Source organism: Ambystoma mexicanum, chromosome 11 (assembly GCF_040938575.1).
Source record: "Ambystoma mexicanum isolate Mex_15411 chromosome 11, UKY_AmexF1_1, whole genome shotgun sequence".
NCBI lineage: Eukaryota > Metazoa > Chordata > Amphibia > Caudata > Ambystomatidae > Ambystoma > Ambystoma mexicanum.
The window spans coordinates 866,014,574-866,039,566 of record NC_090934.1 but is presented as its reverse complement, the minus strand read 5'-3'; the positions used below and the strand labels follow the sequence as shown (position 1 = coordinate 866,039,566).

Here is a 24,993-nt window from a genome sequence, read left to right as displayed (position 1 = left end):
ACATCCTTTGTGCAGGATCCATGTTTGCCTCCTGTCTGATGGCCGATACCTGCCTCCCTGCGATTGAATGCCCAGAGTCCTAAAGCCTCCTACTCCGAGCCTGCTGCTGCCAAATAGCCCGGTGCCTGAACCTCAAGGACAGCCTCCGGGATGATGACAACCCCAGGGGCTGTCGTGCACATGCCCTGCTCCTTGATGCCTGCTCTTTCTCCATTGCCACAGTTCCTGTCGCTGGCTGGATCTGCGTGCTGACCACCTCAGCTGATCCAACTTTGACTCCCGACTCTGGCAGGGATGTAGTCTCCACCAGACTGGCCGCCGGGATTGGGACAGGTACACAGGGGGCCCTGGTGACATCTGGGCCGGAATACGGCAGGGAGGACGACTGGCACACAGAGGAGGAAGATGAGGAGGGGGTCGCAGAAGTAGCCAGCCCACGCACCCAATTCGAGACCAGGAAATGGGCTAGCCAGTTCACCAGACGGCAGACCTCCTTGTGATGATGTGCAAGCCCGAGATTGGAAGCCTGCACATCATCACAAATGGTGCCTGTTCGACTCATGATACCGGCTAGCACCGGTTCCACGCAGTCCTGAATGGTGACATCCGCAAGTATTGGTGGTTCTGTTTGGGTGGAAACATCTGCCACCTGGGGATGGGTCCGGCCTGGGGCATGCCCACAGGTGCATACTGGTGCAGTCGCAGTCCAAGGGGCAGGATCAGTCACAGGCCCCTCCACGGCGACCTCAACTGCCTCCTGCCCCCGAGTCTGGATTGCACCAGTCACACCCACGCCATCACCCACGCTGGGCCCAGTGGGCTGGGCTGATACAACCTCCTCCTCCACTTCCGCCAACCTGGATGCCTCCCCACCATCTTCCGCATCGGAGTTCCCCTGTGCTACCTCTCCTATCCCTCCCACTGCGAAGGATCCCACAACTGACTTTACCCTCTTGGGCCTCCCCTCAGCAGCTGCGGCCGTTGGCTCGGACGCTGCACCAGTCTCCTTGCTCCCCAAAGATGATATGAACTGGGAGCGTGACTGGGCCTTTCGTCTGTGCCTGGTGGAGGCATCCCTGTTGCCTTGATCCACAGCGCCTTCTCCGCCCCCTTCTTCCATCGTTGCTGTGGATAGGGAGACATGGAACACAAACATCAGGGTCTGAACATATGTCTGTTTTGTACAAAGCAAATGTACATGAGTGGCACTGTCAAAGGTCACAACCATCATCACCGTCCACAACACATAGGTTAGTGCAATTAACACACATGCACAATCATGTCTGGCATTCTCAACAGACAATCACATCCTTGGACAAGGCACTGTCAGCACCTCAAAATTATGCATACACATCTCATTCACACACATCATGTCATGAAGGAGGGCATGGAGCTATCACGTCAGAGTGCACTAGAGGTCAATTTGGCAGCATGAGTCAATCACACAATCTAATGCTCAAGTGACATCCATCCCGGAGTGTTGGCCAGTCACACACACACACTCTTCAGACACATGCACATATGCACATATGCACCATGCATGTGCATGATGTTGCCAAAAGCACCCATGTGTGACACCTCTCACATGGCCAAGTCCAGACACATCATTATATGCTGCAGCGCATCACACATTGAAACTGGAACACCGTTGATGTCACACATGCTTGAATGGAGACACATGCAGCACTGTATGGGACATGCACACAGACAGCCGTACAAAAGGCATCCCTGACATAAGGTCAAGCTGCACACTCAAACGACACATCAACAGGCACTGTGGAGGACAACAACACATGGACACTTACCAGTCAACTCCAGACGGAGCTGCAATTCCACGACCTGGGCATGCAGCACTGGATAGGACCGCTCCAGGACCTGCATGTTGTCGGTAGTCAAACGGCCTGCTCTCCACGCTTGGCTCTCACAAGCCTTGAGCAAGCGCTGGGCCTTGTGGGTCCTTGCTTTGAAGTCCTCCCAGCGCTTGTGGACATGGTGGTAGTCGTGGGGTGCCAGCCCCTCCCTGTTGATGGCACCCATGATGTCCACCCAGATCTTCCTCCGTCCTTCCTTGCTGACTTGCAATGGTCTGTGGAAGAGGGCATCATAATGCACCAGGACTTGCTACATCAGGATGTCAACTTCCCTGGATGAGAAGCTGACAGCCCTCTGCCTCGCTGCCGTGGGTTGCCACTTGCCTCCGATGATGTTGACATGGCAACCCCCGATGCAGGTGTGGATGGGCAAGGTGGTCCTGGTGCTGAGCTGTGGAGCGGTGGTCTGGCATGTCGGGAGTCTTCTTGATCAGCAGATGTGGTCACAGGTCCAATGACAGGAGCACTGGCAATGGCTGCACAGCAGGCACCAAACTTGCAGGGCACATGGGCAGCGGGCACACATAGTGGGCAGGCAGCAGCAGATGGCTCGTAGGAGGCAGCTCAGAGAACTTGGAGGCAGGTAATTTGGCTGGTAGGCAGGAGCGTGGGTCTTCCGTGTTACTCGCGTGGGCAGCCGGAAACAGAATGACTCCTGCACGTGCGGAAACAGCGTACAAGCTAACAGCGTGTGAGCGTGAAATCAGAGGAAAGGCCCTAAGCGCGTAACTTATGTGACACACGCTGAACGTGGGGTGTGGCGTTTGGGATCAGGATAAAGTAGTGCGTAGGAGAGCATCACACGCTTGCCGAGTTATAGCGGAAGGACGTGTAGACTTTGTTTCCACGCGATCTCTTCACTGTGTGTGTGCCTCTTGTTTTGGTGGGGGATTGCCTCCTCGCACATGCGCGTGTACTTTTGAGGCTGGTGGTGAGTTGCGTATGCATTTTGCATTCTGTGGGTCCCCCTGTGTGTCACGTAACCCCTTATTTAACATCACTGTAGCTTACGTGTCCTTTGCAAACATATTTTATGTGTTGCTGGTTGCCACAGCATACTGCGTTAGGTTTTTCCTTTACACGTGGGCTGCCAAGGTGTCACGTACATGTATTTTTCATATTTGGGGTGCCTGTGCGTTACGCAGCCTAGTTATTTTTTCCCCAGGGGTTACATTGAGCCTTGCCGGTGCACCCTGGTACGTTTAACATCACGTACACTGCCCCCTCACTCAAATTGCCCAGGACAATCGATAGCTGCACCTCCCATTGCACTAATCCATCTGTGCCATGACTGGGAGGGCAACTAGTGGGAAGGGAGGCAAAGGTGGGCGAGGTGGCAGCGGTGGGCGAGGTGTCCGGGCCTGTGCAGGGAAAGCTATGCTCCCCCACCCAACAGGGTCAGGAATCTGCAGGGGCAGCTGCAGCAACCACCACCCAGCCTCCAGGTTACCCAGCCAGGCCTGTGGTGCTCCCCATCCCGATCCACGGAGGCGAAGGGACAGATGCTATCCGTGCAGCGAAGGGGAAGGGACATGCTGTGCAGCGTCCTGGCACTGGCACCCAGGGCCCAGATGCAGCAGTGTCAACTGCTGTAAACACCTGCCAGGGTCAGGTAGCTGCAGGGGCAGCTGCAGACCTCACCACCCAGCCTCTGGGACACACAGCCAGGCCTGTTGTGCTCCCCACCCCGGTCCACGGAGACGCTGGGGCAGATGCCATCCGTGCATCAAAGGGGAAAGGACATGCTGTGAAGCATCGTGACACCAGCACCCAGGTACAGCCACTGGAAAGGGCACCTACTGTCACACCATCAGTGTGTGGTGACACAGCCCAGGCCACCAGTGCTCCAGCCCCTACTGACCCAAGTGGTCCCAGTCACTCAGGGTCTGCATGACCTTGCAAGACGGCAAAGCGTGCAGTAGGCATACAGGCTCCGTCCCACGGCACGGCACAGGAGACCCACACTTTGAGGAAGAGGAGCTTTAGTGATGAGGAACTCCAGAAGTGTTGGTATGACCTCTGGTGCCGAGCCAAAGATAAGCTGGTTGCCAACTACGCCTCTACTCAGGTGACTGAAGGTGGGTCACCACGAGAGGACGAACAACTGGAGCAGATCCAAGGTGTGGGAGACCTGCCAATTTATGAGGAAATGTCTGGTGGGTGGTGATGCGTGTGTGTCCAGGACATGTGCATGTTGCTTGGATGAAGTGTAATGATTGTCTGGCAGCTCTGCCTGCATTTACATGACTGCCATGGGTGAACCATGTTATGGTGGACTGACACGTGCTTGTTGTCCTGCAGACTGCATATGCACAATGTGCTGTTCACCATGACGAACCCCATCACCACACCTGCTCACTCCTTTCATGTCACTCTCTGTCCAGACACTCTTGGCCCTCTTCCTGCTCCAACCTGTGATGGCGGATAGCCTGTGACAATCTTGCACTCCACACTTGCCTTCTCTCCGCACATCTCTGACGTCTCTGAGAGGTCACTCTGCCAGCTGCACCTCCTGAGGGGTATTCTTCCTTTCCTCTCATTCCCCCAGTAGCTCACTGTCTCCAGAGGACTGGTCACACCTATGGTTGGGTACTGCATCACCTCTACCAAGATTTCTGTGGCTCTACTCTCTTCCCTCTGCAACTCATCCTGACCTGGACAGTGGGGATTGTCCTTTTGTCTTGGTGCCAGGTATTGTGTCCCCTTAGGACTGTGATGATGGCACTGGCTCCCAGTGGCTGCGACTGTTCATTTCCAATTGCTGTGCATTGTCCACACAGCCTTATGGATTCTGGTGCTGCAGTTCCTTCAACTCTATCTTCCCAATTCGCTTCCTTCTCATGGTCTTTGGTCATCCCTTTCCTACTCCCTCAGGGTCAGTTACTTCTCATAGCAATTAATTGGTGGTTAATGTCTGTCTTTGGCTGGGGCCTCCCTCTGGTACAGGATCCCTCCCTCAATGGAACTGGAGGTGAACCTTCTCCGGGTCTGGAGGCACTTCTGATGTTTCCTCATGTGTTGTGCTTTCTCTACCTCCTCTCCCCTGCTGGAGTCCTGGATGACTGAGAGAATGCACTAGTCACCTGCCCACACTCTGATCTCCGACACAGGCCTCTGAGCCACAAGTTGTACCCATGCACTGCCCCCCTACCATCCCCCACACTCAGTGGCTGTTTACTGTATCCCTACAACCCCCTAGCAGCAATTGACACCTGATGTCTGCACATACACTTCCACCAGCCCGCCGCATTTTCATTGCTGATTATGTAGTTGTCTTTAATTGGTATGCCATTCCCATGTGCTGCAGCGCCCACTCCCACTTCCAACCCCATGCCTATTCACTCGCGTGATGTCAATGTGACCTGGCCTCATGGGATGGGTGTGTCTGGCTTCACTCTATTCTATCTCCCTTGCATCGTAGCACCGTGTGACACTTGTGTGTATTGAGTTTGTGATTTACGTCATGTCATGTCACATCCATTGTACATAGCTCTTGGACAGTAGTCAGCAAGTTCCATCTCATGCAGTATTACAGTTCCGCCATGGCTATGCTATGTGGCATATGTGTTTTTGCATCTGTGATGTTGGTGAATGAACTATGCCAGTCAGGTGCTCATGTGTGTAGCAGGTGGTATGCACCATGCACTACATGTTGTATTTAGCCCTTCCACACATGTCCATGGCTGCTTTCATGCTACCCTTCACTTGCATTGACACTTTGCACTTGCAACCACCAGTGGAGGACGTAGTGTGGTAGCCCATGCAGATCCACCGGATGGATACCTCTGTGCTGTCGCAGGTGAGTGCATCGACTGTGGGTGCTGTTGTATCCCAAACATCTGGAGGGGGGATGACCCCTCACCGGGCCAGTCAGTGTCAGTACGTCCGTCTGTGGTGGTTACGGCTGAAGGGTCACGCTCCACCGTATTGACTCCTGGTCCTGGGGCAGCTGATCAAGGGAGGGATGCTGTCCTGCGGCTATAGACGGCGGCATCACATCAAGGGCCAGATACCCTTGGCCCAGGCAGGCGTGGGGTCTGGCGGTGGCCTTGTGTTTGCTGACGATACTGTGTGGGAGCAGTCCATGTATGCTGTTGCATAACAACAGGCTGCTTCATATGAGATGTTGGCTCAGGGCATGGATAGGGTGGCCAATTCCATGATACCCCCAGCAAGACGGGTGGAGCACCACCAGCAGGCATTGTGGTCCACATGCCGCTCACACAGGCTCAACATGGTGGCCAGCAACATGAGCCGACAGGCAGAACTGAGGGCTTTGCGCGCATCCATGGCTGCAGAGGGTCGTGCCCACAGGGAAGCCCTGGGTTTAGAGTATAGGTCCCTCAGGACTACACTGGCTGCACTTGAGGCATCCAGCAGTATACGGTCTGAACAGCAGATGCAACTGATGACTCGTACGATCGTGTTGCATGGAGACCTCCGAGCCATCATGTTGCAGATGCAAGCATCTCAGTCCTGCATGGTCACTGCCATGGAGGACCAGACCAGGGCTATACGTGGTGATCCTCGCTTTCCACTACCACATTCTGATGCAACACCAGAAGGTGGCGACAGCAGCGACAGGTCTCCCGATCCATGATAGCCGTGCGGCCCATTAACCCATGGAGGTTTTCTTTTTAACATCCATGCATGTGGGTGTTGACGTGCACCCTGTACCTCCTCCCTCCCGGTCCCCTGTGGGAATTCTGTATTTGTTTTTACTAGTTTTTTGTCTATTGTGCATTTATGTGACAGTGTGTTGCTTTGTGTGGCAGACGAGGGCATCCACTGTAGATTCCAGCTGGACCCATGCAACCTTGTCTCGTGTTGGTACCCTCCTTGTTTGCGCCTTATGGTCTAGACACATATGCCACTCCTGCTTCCCCTTTCCATGGGCTTGCGAGGAGTGCAGCATGTAAAAGTAACTTACACAGTGGCATTGTGCTTCCATTCTATCTGTGGGCAGTCTCAAGTATACACCCCTAGTGGGATTCATTGTTTGTCCAGTGAATGGATAGCATCCCTTTTTGTTTGTACATTGATATCCATCTTTTGCTCATGTTGCATCTTCATGTATTGGCTTGACTATCTCCATTATTGTTAGCCTTCCTGCTGTTTGCGCTTCCCTGCCCCCTTTGGTTAGCAGTGCCACACGAATATACAAAGGTGTCATGTGGAAGTCACGAAACATTGAGGCACATGTGCAATTATGTATGGTCACAGTCAGACGGATTAACTCTTGGGTCCTGTGTTTCTGGTATGTTGTACTGGCCAATTGATGTTCCTGTGTGCATTAGTGTATTGATGAGTGAGAGTGAGTTAATTCTGAACTTGTTCCGTTGATTATTGTGCGCTTTTTGACAGTGGTGTTATGTGTTGGCCATTTATTTCTCAGTTTGGACATTGCATGCCATGGCATGGTGTGTCAACCAGATGACTTGAAGTGTGGGAGGGTTTAGGTGACATACCAGCATTTAGATGTGTACTTTGGCATGGTGTTAGTGGCATACTCCATCTTCCAAGTGTTCCTTTTGTGCACACCTGACTGATACTTTTAGTACTAAGGGATGCACACAATGTAGCACTTCCAAGGATACATTCTCAGGGTGTTAAGGTTGGGACAGATGATTGTCCATTTGTCATCGATTGCCACCTGGAATGTGCCAGGGCTGTGTGCACTCCACAGGGGTTGGATTTTATGTGAGAAATGGTGCCACAAGCTGGGTACGGGGAGCCTCGCCACGTGCCCTTTCCCCTTCCCATGCGCAGCCGCTGTGCATGTGGTTAGGGATGTGGGGGCCACCACCATGTCCACTGGTACGACACGCCATGTTGCAATGTTGTGCAGAACACATGCTGCCACAATGACCCTGCACACTACTGGTGGTGCATATAGTAGCTTACCACCAGAGTGGTCAAGGGAGCGGAAGCGTGACTTTAGCACTCGAAATGCACGCTCCACTATGGCCCTAGTTGCAATATGGGCTGCGCTGTATCTTACCTGCGGTGGAGTGGTGGGGTTTCCGTATTGGCGTCATCAAGTAGGTGCTCAGAGGGTAGGCACTGTCCCCTGTGGAGGTGAGATGGGTTGTCAGTGGTGTGGTTTTGTCTGTATGAGACACGCATGCATTTGCAGGGCCATTTGTACTCACCAATGAGCCATGTGTTTCCATGCCTCCCAGCTTCCAGGGCCCGGTGTAGGGGTGACATTCTGAATATGAAACTATCATGGGTGGACGCTGGATAGTTGGCAAATACAGAGGAAGGATTCCTTTGGCATCACATACATCATGCACGTTGATGGAATGCCAGTGCTTGCGATTGCGATAGAAGTGCTCTGTGGCCCTAGGTGGAAGTAGGGCCACATGGGTGCAATCGATGGCACCAAGCACTTTAGGGAAGTGCGCCACCCCGTAAAAGTCCTGGACCACAGCCTGCCTTTCTGCAGGTGTTCTGGGCATGTATATGTGCCTGCGGACTGAGGGGCATGCAGTCATGATTGCCAACACCTGGTGTAGGCAGCATGATTGCGTGGCCCGTGAAACGTCTCCGACTATGGCACTTGTCCGCTGAAATGACCCAGTGGCCAAAAAATGCAGTACATTGAGCACCTTTTCCCAGGGGCTCAGTGCTTGGGAGCACAGGGTGGGCGATATGATGTCAACTTCCCACTCTGGGACCAGGTCTAATATGCTATGAGGTGGAAACTTATACCTGCCATAGACCTGGTCATCAGGCATGCCAAAAAGGCTGGTCCTGGGTAAAGAAATGCGTGCCCTGGCTGTCCTCCTCAGCCCCTTTTTCAGCACAATTTTATTCCATCAATCGGGCCCTTAATCTTTATGATCCTCCTGATGGAAGGTATACTATAGCACTGTTTTGTAAGATATTGGACGTTTTACATGGTTGCCAGTTAATAACACCAGGAGGTAATACCATTTTAGCAGGTGATTTTAACGCCCATTGTATCGAGGATGAACTGTTGTTGGAATTCGGGGAAAACAAGAACAATAAACATGGTTTGGGTCTGCTGAAGAAGGGCTGTAAATGGTCAGAGATGCTGCTGAGATTTAGCCTTGAGCAACTTTTGCCATTTCTTTGTGATGCACTACTTCACAGGACTGTTTGCCAGACCTGGGTCCCGAGCCTGCTGGGCCTAGAGATCCAAGCTACTCCTTACTGATGACGCTCAACGAGGCGCAAACTTGTCTGGTGAGGCTTGTGGGATCTTGCAGAAGGGATGTGACCTAGCAGTTCGGGCTGGACTGACCCTTTTGGGGTGGGACCAAGCCTGATTTGCATATGGTCTTTGCCCTTCAGTAATGTCTTACCAGGCTGAAAAAGGGTGGTGTGGAGGGTTGCCCAGAGCTATAACCATGGTTATGATTAATCCATTTATTGGGGCAAGTTGCAACTGCTCATGTTTAATGAGATCATTAGAATGGGCAAACAAAGGTATTACAGATTAATGAGGAAAGCAGGCAGCCCAATTTGCACAGTTAGCATATGGGCGGCAGGCCTCATACCATTACTGCGCTGATTTTACTGCGCCAGCCGAAAATGACGACTGGTTTTTCGACCCCCTTTTCACTGCATATATGTGTGGGGAAGGGTACAGTACATAATTAATGTTAGGGGATTGGGAGGGGCTGCAAAGGTTCTACCCCCGCATATATATATGCAATGAAAAGGGGGTCGAAAATAAAAAGTAAACATTTTCGGCTGGCGCAGTAAACTGGACATAGTAATCACATAGATACTGGCCGGCGAGAAGCTGCACTGTGGATCAGCACTTGTATCTTGGTCTCCCTATCTATTGCGCTCCTAGCGCTCAGCAATGCAGGGCCCATATCTCCCTTAAAGCCACACGCATGTGGCAAGTTAATTAAAGTTTCATCACTAATGTTGCCATGTAATGCAGGGGATCCATTGAAGGATACCTCGAGGTGTACAGGAAGGCTGTAGTACCGTGTATTTAGTATGGGATGGAAAGGCTTGAAAGTAGACATGTTAACTGGCTTAAAACCATTGAGGGTAAACTTTTGAGGTCCCTACTTGGTTTTCCAACATCGGTCCCCGTAGAAGCCTTGCGGTTGGAACTAGGGGGTAACCTCTTTACTGACCTAATGGCCTGTTGTAAGATGCTGGGAAAAATAGTAATGGCTGATGACATTAATGGCACCATGGTAGCACTGTTTGTAGCAAATCCAAGACGCAGAACCGGTAACTTTGCTCACATGGATTTGGCCAGCACAGTGACAAAACATTTGGAGGCTATTGGTTTGCAATTCATCGATCTGCTGGATGTGAAACATTTCCGTCTTAAAATTAAAAAGAAATCGTTAGTCTGGGATTGCACGTCCTCAATTGATTATTTAACAACAAAGGCACAGTACACAGTATAAAACGCAGGGCTTTCGAAATATGGAACCTTGTAGTTACCTCACCGAAATCTGCAGTTATAAATTAAGGTGATTTATATTGTATCTATGCCTGAATTTGCTTTCTGTTTTAGAATACACGGGTGCCAGGACCAACATTCCACATGAGCATAGCTTGTGCCGCTCCTGCAAGTGCTCAATTGAAACGATTCGTCATATACTCACTGATTGTATATGTTTCAACAAGCTCTATACAAAAGGATATACCAACTTTTTCTGTATAGACAGAGTAGGTAGTGTCACACCAATTTTGGGCAACCATCTTTTCTTCAGAATCGTTAGTTAACGTGACAGCGGCTTTACATGTATGGGAATGTATTCTTAAATTTACAGCTGTGTAGCTATTGGCAAAAGGACTGGTAAAAGTAAAAGAAAACATGGGTATTTTGTTTTTTGATTCATATCTTTTTTGATAGTGTTTTATAATACGAGTGAAAAATAATGTCGTTTTCTATTGTACATAATGCTATTGTTTTATGAGATTTATCAGTGTTACATGTTTCTGAAGTGATAGATTGTTAGCCAAACACATAAAAATACCATGCCTACTAAGCTTGACTGGTTGGAGAAGAAGTACTGGGTCCCGGACTCAGCCCCTGAGTGCCTCAGGGCCCAGCCTTCACTGGCTTGGTGGTCTCAGCCGCTGCCATAAAGAGGTCCTCCAACCCCTCTTCTTCGTCCATGGTGCCTCTGGACAAGGAGGATAAGAAGCTAGATACTGCAGGGAAGCACATCATCACCACAGCAGCTTCCACCATATAGGCCGCCAACGTCCTCGCCAGGTAGGGAGCTGTGGCCAAAGCTGGGGCCCAGCTATGGCTTCCTCCCTGACGATAAGAAGGCCAAAGCCTTGGCCTTGTTCCAGGAGGGGGAAGTGGCTTCCGCCCATGGCAGCCCCATCACACTCGACATCGTGGACTCCGAATTCCACCAGATAAGGAATAGTATGGTCCCCTGTCGCCAATGTTGACTCAAAGCCATGAACCTCTGCACAGATGTGCAGACCAAGGTCATCGACATGCCGTTTGATGGAGACAACCTGTTCGGTAAAGCGGTCGATGACTCTCTCCAGGCCATTGAAATTGACACAGAGACAGCACTTTCTCTTGGAACCCTGCAGCAGAGGAGGCCATCCTTTCGTTCCAAAGGGAGAGTCTCCAGGTCTTCAAAGAGTTTCACCACCCCCTATCGTCAGCCCTCCTGCTCCACCACCCAGGGGGTTTATAGGAAACGCTCCCAGACCTACAGCAGTGGCACCCAGCGTTGTCTCCCCCCATCCAGGATGCAGATGCCAAAGCAGGCCTGAACCGGCCCAGGAAACGCACCCACACTTCTGCACCGCAGTGTGAGGCCGGCTATCAAAAATTGTTAATCAGTAGCAATGGGTGCTGGACGTTCTTCAGCAGGGGCACACTTTAGAATTTCAAGACATGTGCCCCCGCGTTCCTCCTGTCGCGCAACAAGAGTTACACATGGCACAGTTGCTGCATGGGGTTCAAGCCATGCTATGCAAAGGGGCAATAGAACTGATCCACAGCGCCACCAGTGCTCCGGAGTGTACTCCAGATACTTTCTGTTAAGGAAGAAGTCAGGAGGGTGGTAATCAATCCTAGACTTGCGACGCCTCAACAGGTTTCTCAAGTCCCAAAAGTTCAGGATGGTCACATTGAAGCACATGCTCGACCAGCTGGAGGAAGGGGATTTTCTGGCAACTCTCGACTTGGAGAATGCGTACTTCCACATCCCCATTCATCGCAAGCACCAGAGGTTCCTATGTTTTGTCGTTCAGGGGAGACATTACCAGTTCAAGGCCCCCCCCTTTAGCCTGAAATCGGCAGGAGGATTGGCTCATCCTGTCCCACTCCCATCCACTGACAACCCAGCACACAGCAGAGACCATCCAACTTCTGACTTGGGTAGGATTCTCAATCAATTATCCGAAGTCTGCGCAGTGCCATCTCAGAATGGCTTGTTCCTGGGTACCCGACTCAACACACTATCGTGTCTGGTGACTCCCTCTCAAGTGAATGCCATCCTAAGAAAAGTCCATCAGCTGTCAACAGCATCCGTTGCAACAGTCCGGTCCATCAAGTCCCTGTTCGCTATGATGTTCTTCCTGCATCCATCTGTTCCCTTTTGCAGGCTTCAGATGAGACCCCTTCAAGAATTTCTGGATACCAGGTGGCAGCAAGTCACTGACATATGGACTGCCAAGATCACCCTCAGTCAGGTATTCCATCAAATCCTGCAATGATGGTCAGTTTGTCCACACCTTTCTCAGGGCGCTCTTTCAGATCCCTCTGTATCAGGCTACAGTCACAACCGATGCCTCACTGGAGGGTTGGCAAACCCACACAGAACATTCTCCCGCCAGAGGCCTCTGGCTCCCAGGGGAAAAGGATTTGCACATAAGTGTCCTGGAACTGCTGGCAGGTTTTCTGGGCCCTCAAGTCTTTTCAGCCTCATCTCCAGGGGAAGGTGGTGAGGGTGTTCACAGACAACACTACCACCATGTTCAAAAAAGCAGGGGAGAGGCGCGCACTCCAATTCCTGGCCAATATATTACCTGAACAAGTGTCCAAAAACAATCACAGGGTTAAATCCCAAGTATTGACCAATAGTTCACAGGGTTGATTCCCTTTTTGCACTGTTGTGCTCCTCCAAGTGCTTTCTTATCTGCAATACTCATCAGGGAGGCTGAGTTGCCATTCAATTCAGGTGAAACCAATATAAATACAGTTGCAGTTTCTAGGAATTATGGTCAATGTAGTGAACCCATTTAAACAATTCAGGTGACCAGTGAAAGACTCCCCTCCAACACACACATCATACCCTTAGCAGGGGGAGGGGGGAAAACCATGATTATGGCTCTCCAGTGTAGGGAATCAACTCTCCCAAGCTCTCCCACCTTTCAACAGGTAGGCGTCAAGAACACCACTGCAGACTCTCTCAGCAGGGAGCTGCAGTCCTGCCAGGAATGGGAGCTTCAGCAAACGCAAGTGTTGCACCTCTTCATCAAATGGGATCTCCCTCAAATCGACCTCTTCACAACGGCTGCCAACTCCAAGTGACAGAGGATTGCCAGCAGGTATCCTCAGCTGAGGAGCCTGGGGGGATGTCGTCTTGTTCGCCTGGGAGGGCCTCTTCCTGTATGCTTTCCCTCCAATTCCACTGTTGCTAGGTGTGATCAACGCACTCAGATGTTGCCACTGTAGAATGATCCTCATTGCACTGGCATGGCCCAGACAGATCTGATACTCTGACCTTCTCTATTTGTTGGTGGTTCCAGCCATCAAACTGCCTCCACTTCCGGACCTGCTCTCCAGAGAAGGAGAGTCAATCCTGCACCATGACCCAGTGTCTCTGAGCCTCATGGCTTGGCTCCTGCAGCCTTAGAATTTGGTCACTTTTCACTGCCTGTGGAATGCAAGAAGATCCTGGCCAAAGCCAGGGATCCCTCTACGCTAACTTGCTACAAGCACTAATGGAAGCACTTTGCAGTGTGGTGCCGGCTGCAGAAGATGTCGCTACTGCGCATTACTGCCTGGCAGCTCCTCCCATACCCGATCTCACTGGCCAAGGCTGCCCTTGCCCATGCGTCTATCAATGTCCACCTGGCCACCACATCCCGGTACACACAAAGTCCAGACAAGATATCCTTTTGGTCACACATGCTTGTTAAGGAGAACCTCAAGGGTCTCTTCAGAACATTCCCTCCGGTGAAAGCTCCTGCCCCGGTGTGGGAACTGAACATAGTACTGTTTAAACTGATGGGGCCTCCGTTTGAACCAATGCATCGTGCCCCTTTGAAGGTTCTGTCGTGAAAGACCGCCTTCCAGTGGCAATCACCTCAGCCAGGCGAGTCGGGAGATACAGGCCCTCTCCTGTAAGCCTCCATAATCTGTCCTTCCATGCCACTAAAGTGGTTCTGCAAACTCATCCTTCCTTTATGCCAATGGTTCCGTCAGGCTTTCATCTCAACCAGCATTTGGTTCTACCAGTTTTCTTCACTAATCCTTCTTCACCTGCTGAAAGGGCGTTGCATTCACTGGAGGTTGAGCATGCTCTGAAGTTCTATGTTACACACACAAAGGATTTTCGAAAGACGTTTCAGCTTTTTGTTAATTTTGGACCTGTGGGACATTTGAAGGCCCTGTTTAAGGCTTCCATCTCCAGGTGACTCTCGGGCTGTATCATGCATTGCCATCGTCTGGCCAACAGAACGCTTCCAGGCTGGCCGAGAGCCCACTCCACCAGAGACATTGCAGCAACGACAGCGTTTCTCTCTGGTGTTCCCATGCTCGACATCAGCAGGACCTTTATGTGGAGGTCTACCCACATCTTCACAAAATTCTACTGTGTCAACAGGAATTTCAGGGAGTAGTCCAGGGTCGGCCAGGCGGTGCTATGCAACCTGTTTGTTTGAGCTGAGTCTGTTCCAGGGGTACGTTTATTACTTCTATGTGGCTTGCCACCTCCTGTGGTTGTGTATATGTACTGAAATACACAAGAGGGGCCCGTTAGAGCTGAGCATTCCTCTCTGATACCTAATCAAAATATGGCAACACAACAGAGGGAGGAAACAACACACTTTTTTTAAAACTGGAAAAACTAGTTTAGATCGCCCTACAAAGGTACTAGCTGTCCTTTTTTGTGTCCATGAACGGGGAGATAGAGAGTGTTGTTAGTCTCCCTAGGCAGAGATGGTGCACTGTCTATCTAAGGAAGGACAGGGAGAGAAGCTTTCCCTATTCTAGTCTTACTTCATTTAGCATTCATGTGTGATTTTGAAAAAATAAACCAACGAAAAGTTGTTTACTTTAGAAGTAAAACATAGAAAAATGTGAAAGAAGTGGAAAAGAAATGGTTGAAGCTAAGAATATTATTACTTTATATTGGCTGCTTGTTACCCACAAATTGTTAAAACACAGGAGTTAGTATAGCAGCCAAATGAACGCTTATACCTGCACCCAAGTATTAAAACCGACAATGGCACGGAATAGTATTCAGTTATTCCTGAAAGTTTGATCTAATTACTTTGCCCTGGGTGTGTAGGACATTGAAAACCCATCCCTTTAGAATGTCTACCGGTTTCAGTAGAATGTAGCGGTTTTTACCACCTTCTTCAGGACCAAAAGTCATAGGTCATTGCTGACCCCTTATGATTTATCTGCCAATTATTGGGACACAACGCTAGCTTCATACCACACTCGGTATTCTCTGAATGGAGACACAAGAGAGACAGCAAGTGTGCTCTTGAGTTGAGGTATTTGGGGACTTGCAACACCTGTGTGGTTCAAAGCTAGCGTTGTGTCTCAATAATTGGCAGATGAATCATAAGGGGTCATCAATTTCCTACGACCTTTGGTCCTGAAGAAGGTGGTAAAAACTGCTTTATTCACTGAAACCGGTTTCGACCAATGCTGTTGTTCAATTCCTAGATGAGTTATGTAAGAGGTCATTGCTGTTGTTCAGCTCCTAGATGGGATATTGAAGAGGGACGGGTTTTCCAGTGTCATTGTGACAGACAATGGGGTGTAATACAAACCTACTGATGTACGTCAATATCTCTTCAGAAAATGGTATTGAACATTGTTTCAGTGTACCATCTTCAATCCAATGGCACGGCTGAGAGATTTAACAAGGTAACTAAGGACTGTATATGGTGGGCATGGCCTAATAATGCAGACCGGAAGAATGCAGTCTTAGAAAGAGTGATTGCCCACCGATTTTCACCACATTCAACCACAGGGATGTCCCCTGTTTGAGTTGTGCAGGGGCAGGAAGCCTACCACCAAACCTAGCCCACACTGGTTACAGAAAGCATGTAAAGTTTATATGGACACTGAGGAACAGGTCCCTCCAGTATCTGCTCAGTATGACATCAGGAAGGCTGTGGGGGAGTATAGTCACCACCAGGTGGGGACTTGTCAGGATAGAACTACCAATTGCTCTACAGCAGGGGTGTCCAACTCCAGGCCTCGAGGGCTGCAAACCTCGAGGCCTGACGAGTTCTCAGGATATCTCTCATTAATATTCATGAGGAAACATGTGCATACATTTAGAATTATTGTATGCAAATGTATCTCATTAATATTTATGATAGGTATCCCAAAAAGCCTTTGAGGCCTGCACTTGGACAACCCTGCTCTACAGCAAGAGCCTATGCGTTGAAAGGATATTCCACAACTCTGTGAAAACCAGTAAAGGGTGTGGTTGGGTGTGAAACCTGGAGGGGGAACTCTGTCCCAGAGGAGGAATTTGTCCTCAGCTTCCCAAGAGGCCATTTATGAACGTAACATGTCAGGGGAAACAAGAATGGCATCTCCAAGAGCCTTCAGGTCCCCAACATATTTCCAGGACTATATGGTTCAAGGAGCCGCACGTCCTCACCGATAGGAGTATCTCAGCAGGCCACCTGCAAGAAGCGAGCCCCATTGTTTGTGAAACCTCCAAGTTACTTCAGGGACTACCTTTCGCATGGTATCTTTCGCATGGTTACAGAGGGGGTATGTGGCATGTGCAAGCCTCGGTCCACTCTCCATGCCCATGGAAAGCCTACCAAGGAGCATAAGAGGAGATGAGAAGGTTGGGAGGATGACAAGCAGGGAGGCCATATAGCCTACAAGATCATGTCACAAAGAGATAAGAAATAACTATATATAGTACTTACCCATAGTCTGCACACTTCACTATCTTTCCAGAGTCCTCTGAAGTGTTCTTTTTTGTTTCATTTGTTCTGTTGATGGAATACTTGATGGAGCCCTCTGCAGAGATATCATTACCCTTGCATTATGTCTTTGTGAGGCTTACTTCCCCATGCCCCTTCTTTCCCTCTGCACCTCTTCTTTTCCTCTTCCGTCCCCTTTTCCTCTGCTTTTCTCATTCTTCTCCTCTTTTCCTTGCTCCTGTATGTCTCATTGTCACTTGTTTCCCCTTTCCCTCTTTTTTCTTCCTGACATTGCAACTATTCCTCAAATCCCTTCTGTTCTTTTTTTTAAATCTTTTCCTCCACCTCTTATTTTTTCCCATCATACTCCCCCCCCCTTCTTCTGCCTTCGAGTATTTCCCTTATGACTTTCTCTATCCCTGTGCCTGCTACTTTTCAAATCTTCCTTTTCACTTTTCCTTATCCCTTCCACTTGCAATTACTTCCCTACTCCCCTCCTCTTTCACTTTAGTTTACCCACACTCTTCTTTCTCTCAAGCTATTGTTCTCATTCTAGCGGCAGGAATCCCACCCAGTAAACTGGTCGAAGCCCATGGTACGTTTGCCACAGCGACATGCACTGCGTGTCTTCGTTCATTTCCTGGCCAGGATTTTCGGGTGAGTTAAAACATATGGGGTACCATGGTGGGTACTTGCAGTCTGCCAAAGGGCAGTGGATGTGATATTGAATAATAATGTATTGACCACTTAATAGCGTGTGCTACAAACTGAACTATACATCAGACTAGACAATCAATTCCTACTCTGGGTTTCTATAAATACATATGAAATATTTATTTACACCAAGCATATATAAGCAAGGCAGCACCACAATGATGACTCGAGAACAACATTTGAACGGGCCAGTCCATTTTAGATTAATTCTGAATGCAATTTAATAACACAGAGAGAACACATGTTGTCCTTGTCTTCAAAAGTGCTTTTGGAAATTCGCTGTCACCGGAACGAGCCACCCAAGTACCAGGCATTGCACCACTTGTTAATGTTAATGTTAAAGCTCATTTGTACCGCGCACTATCACCACCGGAGTGGTCCCCTGGCGCTCTGGCGGCTCTGAAAGAGGGGGGGAGGGTGGGTTAGTGGGTGGAGGCTGGAAAGTGCAAGATTGCAGTGATGTGCTGTTGGCAGCCTCAGCCCGGTGGTTCCGTCGGTTGGGCCTGGGGTGTATGCGGCCGGTAGTCGTCGTTTGCTGATGTGCGAGTCTATGTGTGTTTTTGTTTTGTTGTTGCAGTGTAGTGAAGTTCGTGCGGTTTGCTGCGCTAGAGGTTTGTGGTTGTGTTTGGTTGGGAGTTTGAGAGGTGTATGCAGAGAAGGAAATTGTTAATGGTATTCGTTAGTCATCTCTATCCTGGACTGAACCAGTTGGGCTCGTGTAATCTTACCCGACGGGATGCTTGTACACCCTGAGCCTCAGGAGGTACGTGCCCGTTTTTTCATTCAAGGCCGTTTGAGGATCTAGCTGTCCCCTCCGCCCGCTCCCTTAATAACCTTGCATGCTCCTCACCCCCTCCACATGACTAGCGCCGCTGCTAGTGTCCATACACCCGGTTGTGTGGTGATTGGTGGTATCTTGTCCGTTCCACAGCCTGGTGGAACCTAGTTGTGGCTGTACGGGCGGTGGGGGATGGTAAGGGTTGGCTGGAGTAGTTGTATCCGTTTCTCTGGGTCTCGCGGGTGGACCCCTGTGTCCAGCGTCAGCCCTACTGGTGCCCAGGGTACTTCTGTCGGTTCTAGGGGTTTGTCAATGTCCTTTTTTGATGAGTCGTTTGTCTTATTGTTGTTTCGGTTTTAGTCTCCGGTGTTGAAGAGGCAGGTTTTTAGTAATTTTCTGAATTTAAGGTGATCTTTGTTGTTCCTTATTACTTTTGGGATGTTGTTCCAGGTTTTCAGAGCTAAGTGGTAGAAAGCGGTGCCTCCGAGTTTCTTCTTGATGTAAGGTTTTTGTTCCAGTCGGATTTCGTTGGTTGACCTGAACGGTCTTGTTGGCTTGTAGATTGTTATTTTTTTTTGTAGGAATTCTGCTTCTTGTCCGCTGATTGCCCTGTGCGTTATGCACATTGTTTTGAAGATGATACGCTGTTTTACTGGGAGCCAGTGTAGTGTTTTTAGGGCCGGGGTTATGTGGTCTCTTCTGGATAGTTTGAGGAGTAGTCTGGCTGCAGTGTTTTGGATCCGTTGTAGCTTCTTCAGTAGGTATTCCGGTATACCGAGATAGAGGCTGTTTGCATAGTCAATACTTGACATGATGAGGCCGACGATGGTGAGTGTTTTGTGTGTGAAGGAGAGGAAAGGTAGTATTTTTCTTGCCGTGTGGAGGAGGAAGAAGCATTTCTTGACTGTTGGGTTTATTTTCGGTTCTAAGGTTAGGGTGTTGTCCATCAGGACTCCCAGATTTTTTACTACCTTAGATGGTGATGGTGTAGATCCCATTTCCGTTGGCCACGGGATGGCGGTTTCCTTCTCTTGGTCTTTGGATATGATCATGATTTTGGTTTTTCCTGGGTTGATTTTCAGGTTGTTGGCATTCATCCAGTTGAAGACTTCTTTTAGACAGTCGGTTAAGTTTGAATGATCGGCTTGGGTGTCTTCGATCTTGTAGATGATTTGAGTGTCGTCTGCATAGTTGTAGCATTTGATGTTGTGTTTCTTGAAGATTCTGATTACTGGGGTTTGGTAGATGTTGAAGTACAGTGGAGATAGTGAGGATCCTTGTGGTACTCCACAGTCGTTGACTCGTGGGGTGGATTTGAAGGGTTTGATCCAGACGGTTTCAGTTCTGTCTGCTAGGAATGATTTAGTCCAGCGTAGCGCTGTGTCTGTTATGCCTATGTCTTCTAGTCTTTTGGTTAGGGTGTCATGGCTAACTGTGTCGAAGGCTGCAGAGAGGTCGAGCAGGATAAGGGCAGATGTTGTGTTGGAGTCTGCGTTTGTTTTTAGGTCATCCCAGATGGATAGTAGTGCTGTTTCTGTACCTCTTGTGGGTCTGAAGCCGACTTGAGCTTGGTCTAGCAGGTGGTGTTCTTCAACGTATTCTTGGGTTAGTTTGTATACGTAGGTTTCGAGGAGTTTGGCCGGGTAGGGGATGTTGGAGATTGGTCTGTAGTTGGAGAGGTCATCTACGTCCCCGCTTGTGTTTTTCAGAAGTGGTTTGATGTAAGCCGATTTGAAGATCCTTGGTACTGTTCCTGTTGCCAGTGATAGATTTAGAAGGTTTCTGAAGTATTCTGCTGGTGTTCCTTGTCTGAGGATTGATTTGTAGATGTCCGGGGGGCAGGGATCCATCGGTGAGCCCGCTTTCTTGCTGTGTTTTATCAGCATTGCGAATGCCTCTGCTGATATTTGAGGGTAGTTATTGAGTTTGTGCTGCGGTTCTGATTTAGGTTCGTTTGGTTGTGAGTCGCTGCTGGTTGGTATCTGTTGGATGGTTTGTCGGATGTCATTGATTTTCTTTTTGAAGTGGTCTGCAAGGTTGTTGCATAGTTTCTCCGAGGGGGTTGGGGTGTTGTCACAGCCTGGTGGGTTTCTCATTTCTTTAATGATACAGAACATTTCTTTTTGTGTGTTGGTGGCATTTGTGATTCTGTCATCATAATGCCTTCTCTTTGCCTTTTGAATTTCCTTCTTGTATGCGCGAATGTGCTTCTGGAACATTGTTTTTTTTGTCTGGATTGTAATCTTTCCTCCATTCCATTTCCATATTTTTGTTTTTTTTTTTCATGGTGCTTAGTAGTGGGGTAAACCATTTTGCCATTGCTCTTTTTTTGATGGTGTGAATGGTTTTTCTGGGGCCATCTTGTCGATTGTATCTGCAATCCATTTGTGTAGTATCTCCGCTTTCCCGTCTAGGTCAGCTAGGTCTAGTTCTGTTGTTGAGGGCTTGGTTAACTCCAGTTGTTCGAATAGGTTGCCTTTTTTGACGTCTTTCCAGTTTCTTTTTGTGGTGGCTGTGAGTTTGGGAGGTTGGATGTAGACTTGAGTAGGCAGAGTGATTACGAATGGGATGATGAGATGGTCACTCCACAGTATTTGTATTGGCGGTGCCATGGTGATGAGTTTTTCCTCTGCGAATATTGCGTCCAAGGTGTGTCCTGCCGAGTGAGTTGCCCCTTTTACTAGTTGTCGTAGTTTCATGGTGGCAAGTTGTTCAATGAGTTTTGGGAGTTGGCATGACTGTCTTCGAACCAGATGTTGAAATCCCCCAGTATGATTAGGTGTTCCTGGTTGATGGCTATGTTGGTTATGGCTTCTATGAAGTTGTCGACGAAGGATGCATCATAAGTTGGGGATCTGTACACCAGGATGAATGTGATGTTGGTTTTTGGGCTAGTTGTTAGGTGTATGACCATGGACTCGCAGTTGGGGATGTTGAGTGGTTCGTCTGTTCTTATTTTCAGCTGCTCTTTAAATGCTATTGCGATGCCTCCTCCTTTTTTGTTTTTCCTGTTTATTTGCAGGCATTTAAAGTTTGCTGGAAGGCAGCTTTGGAGTGTGATTTTGTAGTTGTCGTCCAGCCAAGTTTCTGTGATGAAGAGGATGTCGATGCCGTTGTCGTCGAGTAGGTCGAAGATCTCTGTAGAGTGTTTTGACATGGATCTTGCATTTATTAGATTGCAGTGGAGTTTAGAGGTGTAGCTTGGTTTGCCTTTTTTTGTTAGGGTCGTTTTCTGATCTTGTTCAGGAGCAGGTTTCAGGTTGTTGGCGTTCTCGAGTAGTACTTCTAGGTTTAGCCTAGGGTTTTTGTTTTCATCTGGTTCGTCTTCCAGGGGACATGGTTGTGGGTTGGGGGTTCTTCTTGCTTTGGTGATGTATGGTGTTATTGCTTCAGTTGTGTGCTTGTTGTATCTGGTGGGGTTTGTCCTTCGTCGTGATGTTGGTAGGTTGTTCAGTGTAGTTGGTTTTGGCGTTGCGTTGGTTCGATCTGGTGAGTAGGTCTCAGTGAGGTATGGAGTTAGGTAAAGGGATTTGTCTCTTCTTTCAGTGTTGGTCCGATCTTTGAACCTGTCTGTGGGGGTGTGTTCTGTTGTTGCGGTTCTTAGTTGAAGTTTCGGGGTGTTTGTTCTTTCTTCTCTTCTTTCCCTCTGGGTGGGTCGTTTGCGCGGCTTTGTACGATTCCGAGTTGTTTTAGTCTAGTTGTTGTCTTGGTAGGGGTGGAGTTAAGGGTTGTATAGTTATATAGTTGGGTTCTAACAGTGGCTCTCTTTAGTCTCCGTCTCCCTTAGCGACAATGCAAATTTGGGCACGGCGGCCCTGCTAGGTTTGAGACACCTGTATAGTGGGAGAGAGGCCTTTCAAAGCAGTCTGGAGAACAGACAATGCAGTTTGGGCACGGCGGCCCTGCTAGCCGACGAGAGAAGGCCAGGAGAAAAGGCCTCCTGTGCTCTTTGCAGCTCCGCTGCGAGCACGCTTTCCCACACGCCAGCTGGATGCCTCATCAGCTGTTCTCCTTTCCTTCGGAACAACCGTGTGTTCCGAGGAAATCCCTGCCGCCTGGAGGAGCCACAAAATGGATGCCGTTGCCATGGAGACCTCGACATCAACAACTGCTGCCGCACAGTTCACCGCTGCAGGCCCAGGCTCCCATTTGCTGTGTCCGCCTGCCCGCCCCTCCTGCTTTAAATGGAGGGGGAGAGGGCCGAGAGGCGAAGCCGACGAGAGAAGGCCAGGAGAAAAGGCCTCCTGTGCTCTTTGCAGCTCCGCTGCGATCACGCTTCCCCACACGCCAGCTGGATGCCTCATCAGCTGTTCTCCTTTCCTTCGGAACAACCGTGTGTTCCGAGGAAATCCCTGCCACCTGGAGGAGCCACAAAATGGATGCCGTTGCCATGGAGACCTCGACATCAACAACTGCTGCCGCGCAGTTCACCGCCGCAGGCCCAGGCTTCCATTTGCTGTGTCCGCCTGCCCGCCCCTCCCCTCCTGCTTTAAATGGAGGGGGAGAGGGCCGAGAGGCGAAGCCGACGAGAGAAGGCCAGGAGAAAAGGCCTCCTGTGCTCTTTGCAGCTCCGCTGCGAGTACGCTTCCCCACACGCCAGCTGGATGCCTCATCAGCTGTTCTCCTTTCCTTCGGAACAACCGTGTGTTCCGAGTAAATCCCTGCCGCCTCGAGGAGCCACAAAATGGATGCAGTTGCCATGGAGACCTCGACATCAACTGCTGCCGCGCAGTTCACCGCCGCAGGCCCAGGCTCCCATTTGCTGTGACCGCCTGCCCCCCCCTCCCCTCCTGCTTTAAATGGAGGGGGAGAGGGCCGAGAGGCGAAGCCGACGAGAGAAGGCCAGGAGAAAAGGCCTCCTGTGCTCTTTGCAGCTCCGCTGCGAGCACGCTTCCCCACACGCCAGCTGGATGCCTCATCAGCTGTTCTCCTTTCCTTCAGAACAACCGTGTGTTCCGAGGAAATCCCTGCCGCATGGAGGAGCCACAAAATGGATGCCGTTGCCATGGAGACCTCGACATCAACAACTGCTGCCGCGCAGTTCACCGCCGCAGGCCCAGGCTCCCATTTGCTGTGTCCGCCTGCCCGCCCCTCCCCTCCTGCTTTAAATGGAGGGGGAGAGGGCCGAGAGGCAAAGCCGACGAGAGAAGGCCAGGAGAAAAGGCCTCCTGTGCTCTTTGCAGCTCCGCTGCGAGCACGCTTCCCCACACGCCAGCTGGATGCCTCATCAGCTGTTCTCCTTTCCTTCGGAACAACCGGGTGTTCCGAGGAAATCCCTGCCGCCTGGAGGAGCCACAAAATGGATGCCGTTGCCCTGGAGACCTCGACATCAACAACTGCTGCCGCGCAGTTCACCGCCGCAGGCCCAGGCTCCCATTTGCTGTGTCCGCCTGCCCGCCCCTCCCCTCCTGCTTTAAATGGAGGGGGAGAGGGCCGAGAGGCGAAGCCGACGAGAGAAGGCCAGGAGAAAAGGCCTCCTGTGCTCTTTGCAGCTCTGCTGCAAGCACGCTTCCCCACACGCCAGCTGGATGCCTCATCAGCTGTTCTCCTTTCCTTCGGAACAACCATGTGTTCCGAGGAAATCCCTGCCGCCTGGAGGAGCCACAAAATGGATGCCGTTGCCATGGAGACCTCGACATCAACAACTGCTGCCGCGCAGTTCACCGCCGCAGGCCCAGGCTCCCATTTGCTGTGTCCGCCTGCCCGCCCCTCCCCTCCTGCTTTAAATGGAGGGGGAGAGGGCCGAGAGGCGAAGCCGACGAGAGAAGGCCAGGAGAAAAGGCCTCCTGTGCTCTTTGCAGCTCCGCTGCGATCACGCTTCCCCACACGCCAGCTGGATGCCTCATCAGCTGTTCTCCTTTCCTTCGGAACAACCGTGTGTTCCGAGGAACTCCCTGCCGCCTGGAGGAGCCACAAAATGGATGCCGTTGCCATGGAGACCTCGACATCAACTGCTGCCGCGCAGTTCACCGCCGCAGGCCCAGGCTCCCATTTGCTGTGTCCGCCTGCCCGCCCCTCCCCTCCTGCTTTAAATGGAGGGGGAGAGGGCCGAGAGGCAAAGCCGACGAGAGAAGGCCATGAGAAAAGGCCTCCTGTGCTCTTTGCAGCTCTTCGCTGCTTGTCTGTCATTTGCCTGAAACCTACGCCGCACCCAGAAGGTAAGAAGCTCTACCCTTGCAAGCTTCTCTCCAACCCCTGCACCACCTCAAGGCGCTTCAGGTTGCGCGCCCGTACTTTGAAAGCCGCCTTCAGCTCACAGCCCATTCCCACGAGCAGCCGTAATACGCGGCTATGCTCACGCACTGTACAACCCTCCTCACTCGCTGATAAGGCCAGGCACCCCCGCAAAACTTCAAAGCCTGCATCCACCTCAAGTACTACCAACACAGCCACCAACAAAGTACTTAACTTTTCGTATAATTATACCGCCTCCATAACCAATGTGATTACAAATGTGTCCACCGCCGCTGAAAATGTGACCCCCAGTTTAAAATCTGTGATTAGCAATTCTTCTACCAC

General features: G+C 50.4%; 1 protein-coding gene across 5 annotated transcripts in view; it reads left to right on the top strand.

The window, feature by feature from the left end:
• The window catches only part of SIRT3 (sirtuin 3), a 355,906-nt gene that overhangs the window by 259,845 nt on the left and 71,068 nt on the right, over nucleotides 1-24,993 (top strand). For all 5 annotated transcript variants that reach the window (XM_069623912.1, XM_069623913.1, XM_069623914.1 and 2 more), the window contains one exon: nucleotides 17,539-17,639. In XM_069623912.1, coding sequence (XP_069480013.1) covers nucleotides 17,539-17,639 — 101 coding nt within the window. The remainder of the gene's footprint in view (nucleotides 1-17,538; nucleotides 17,640-24,993) is intronic.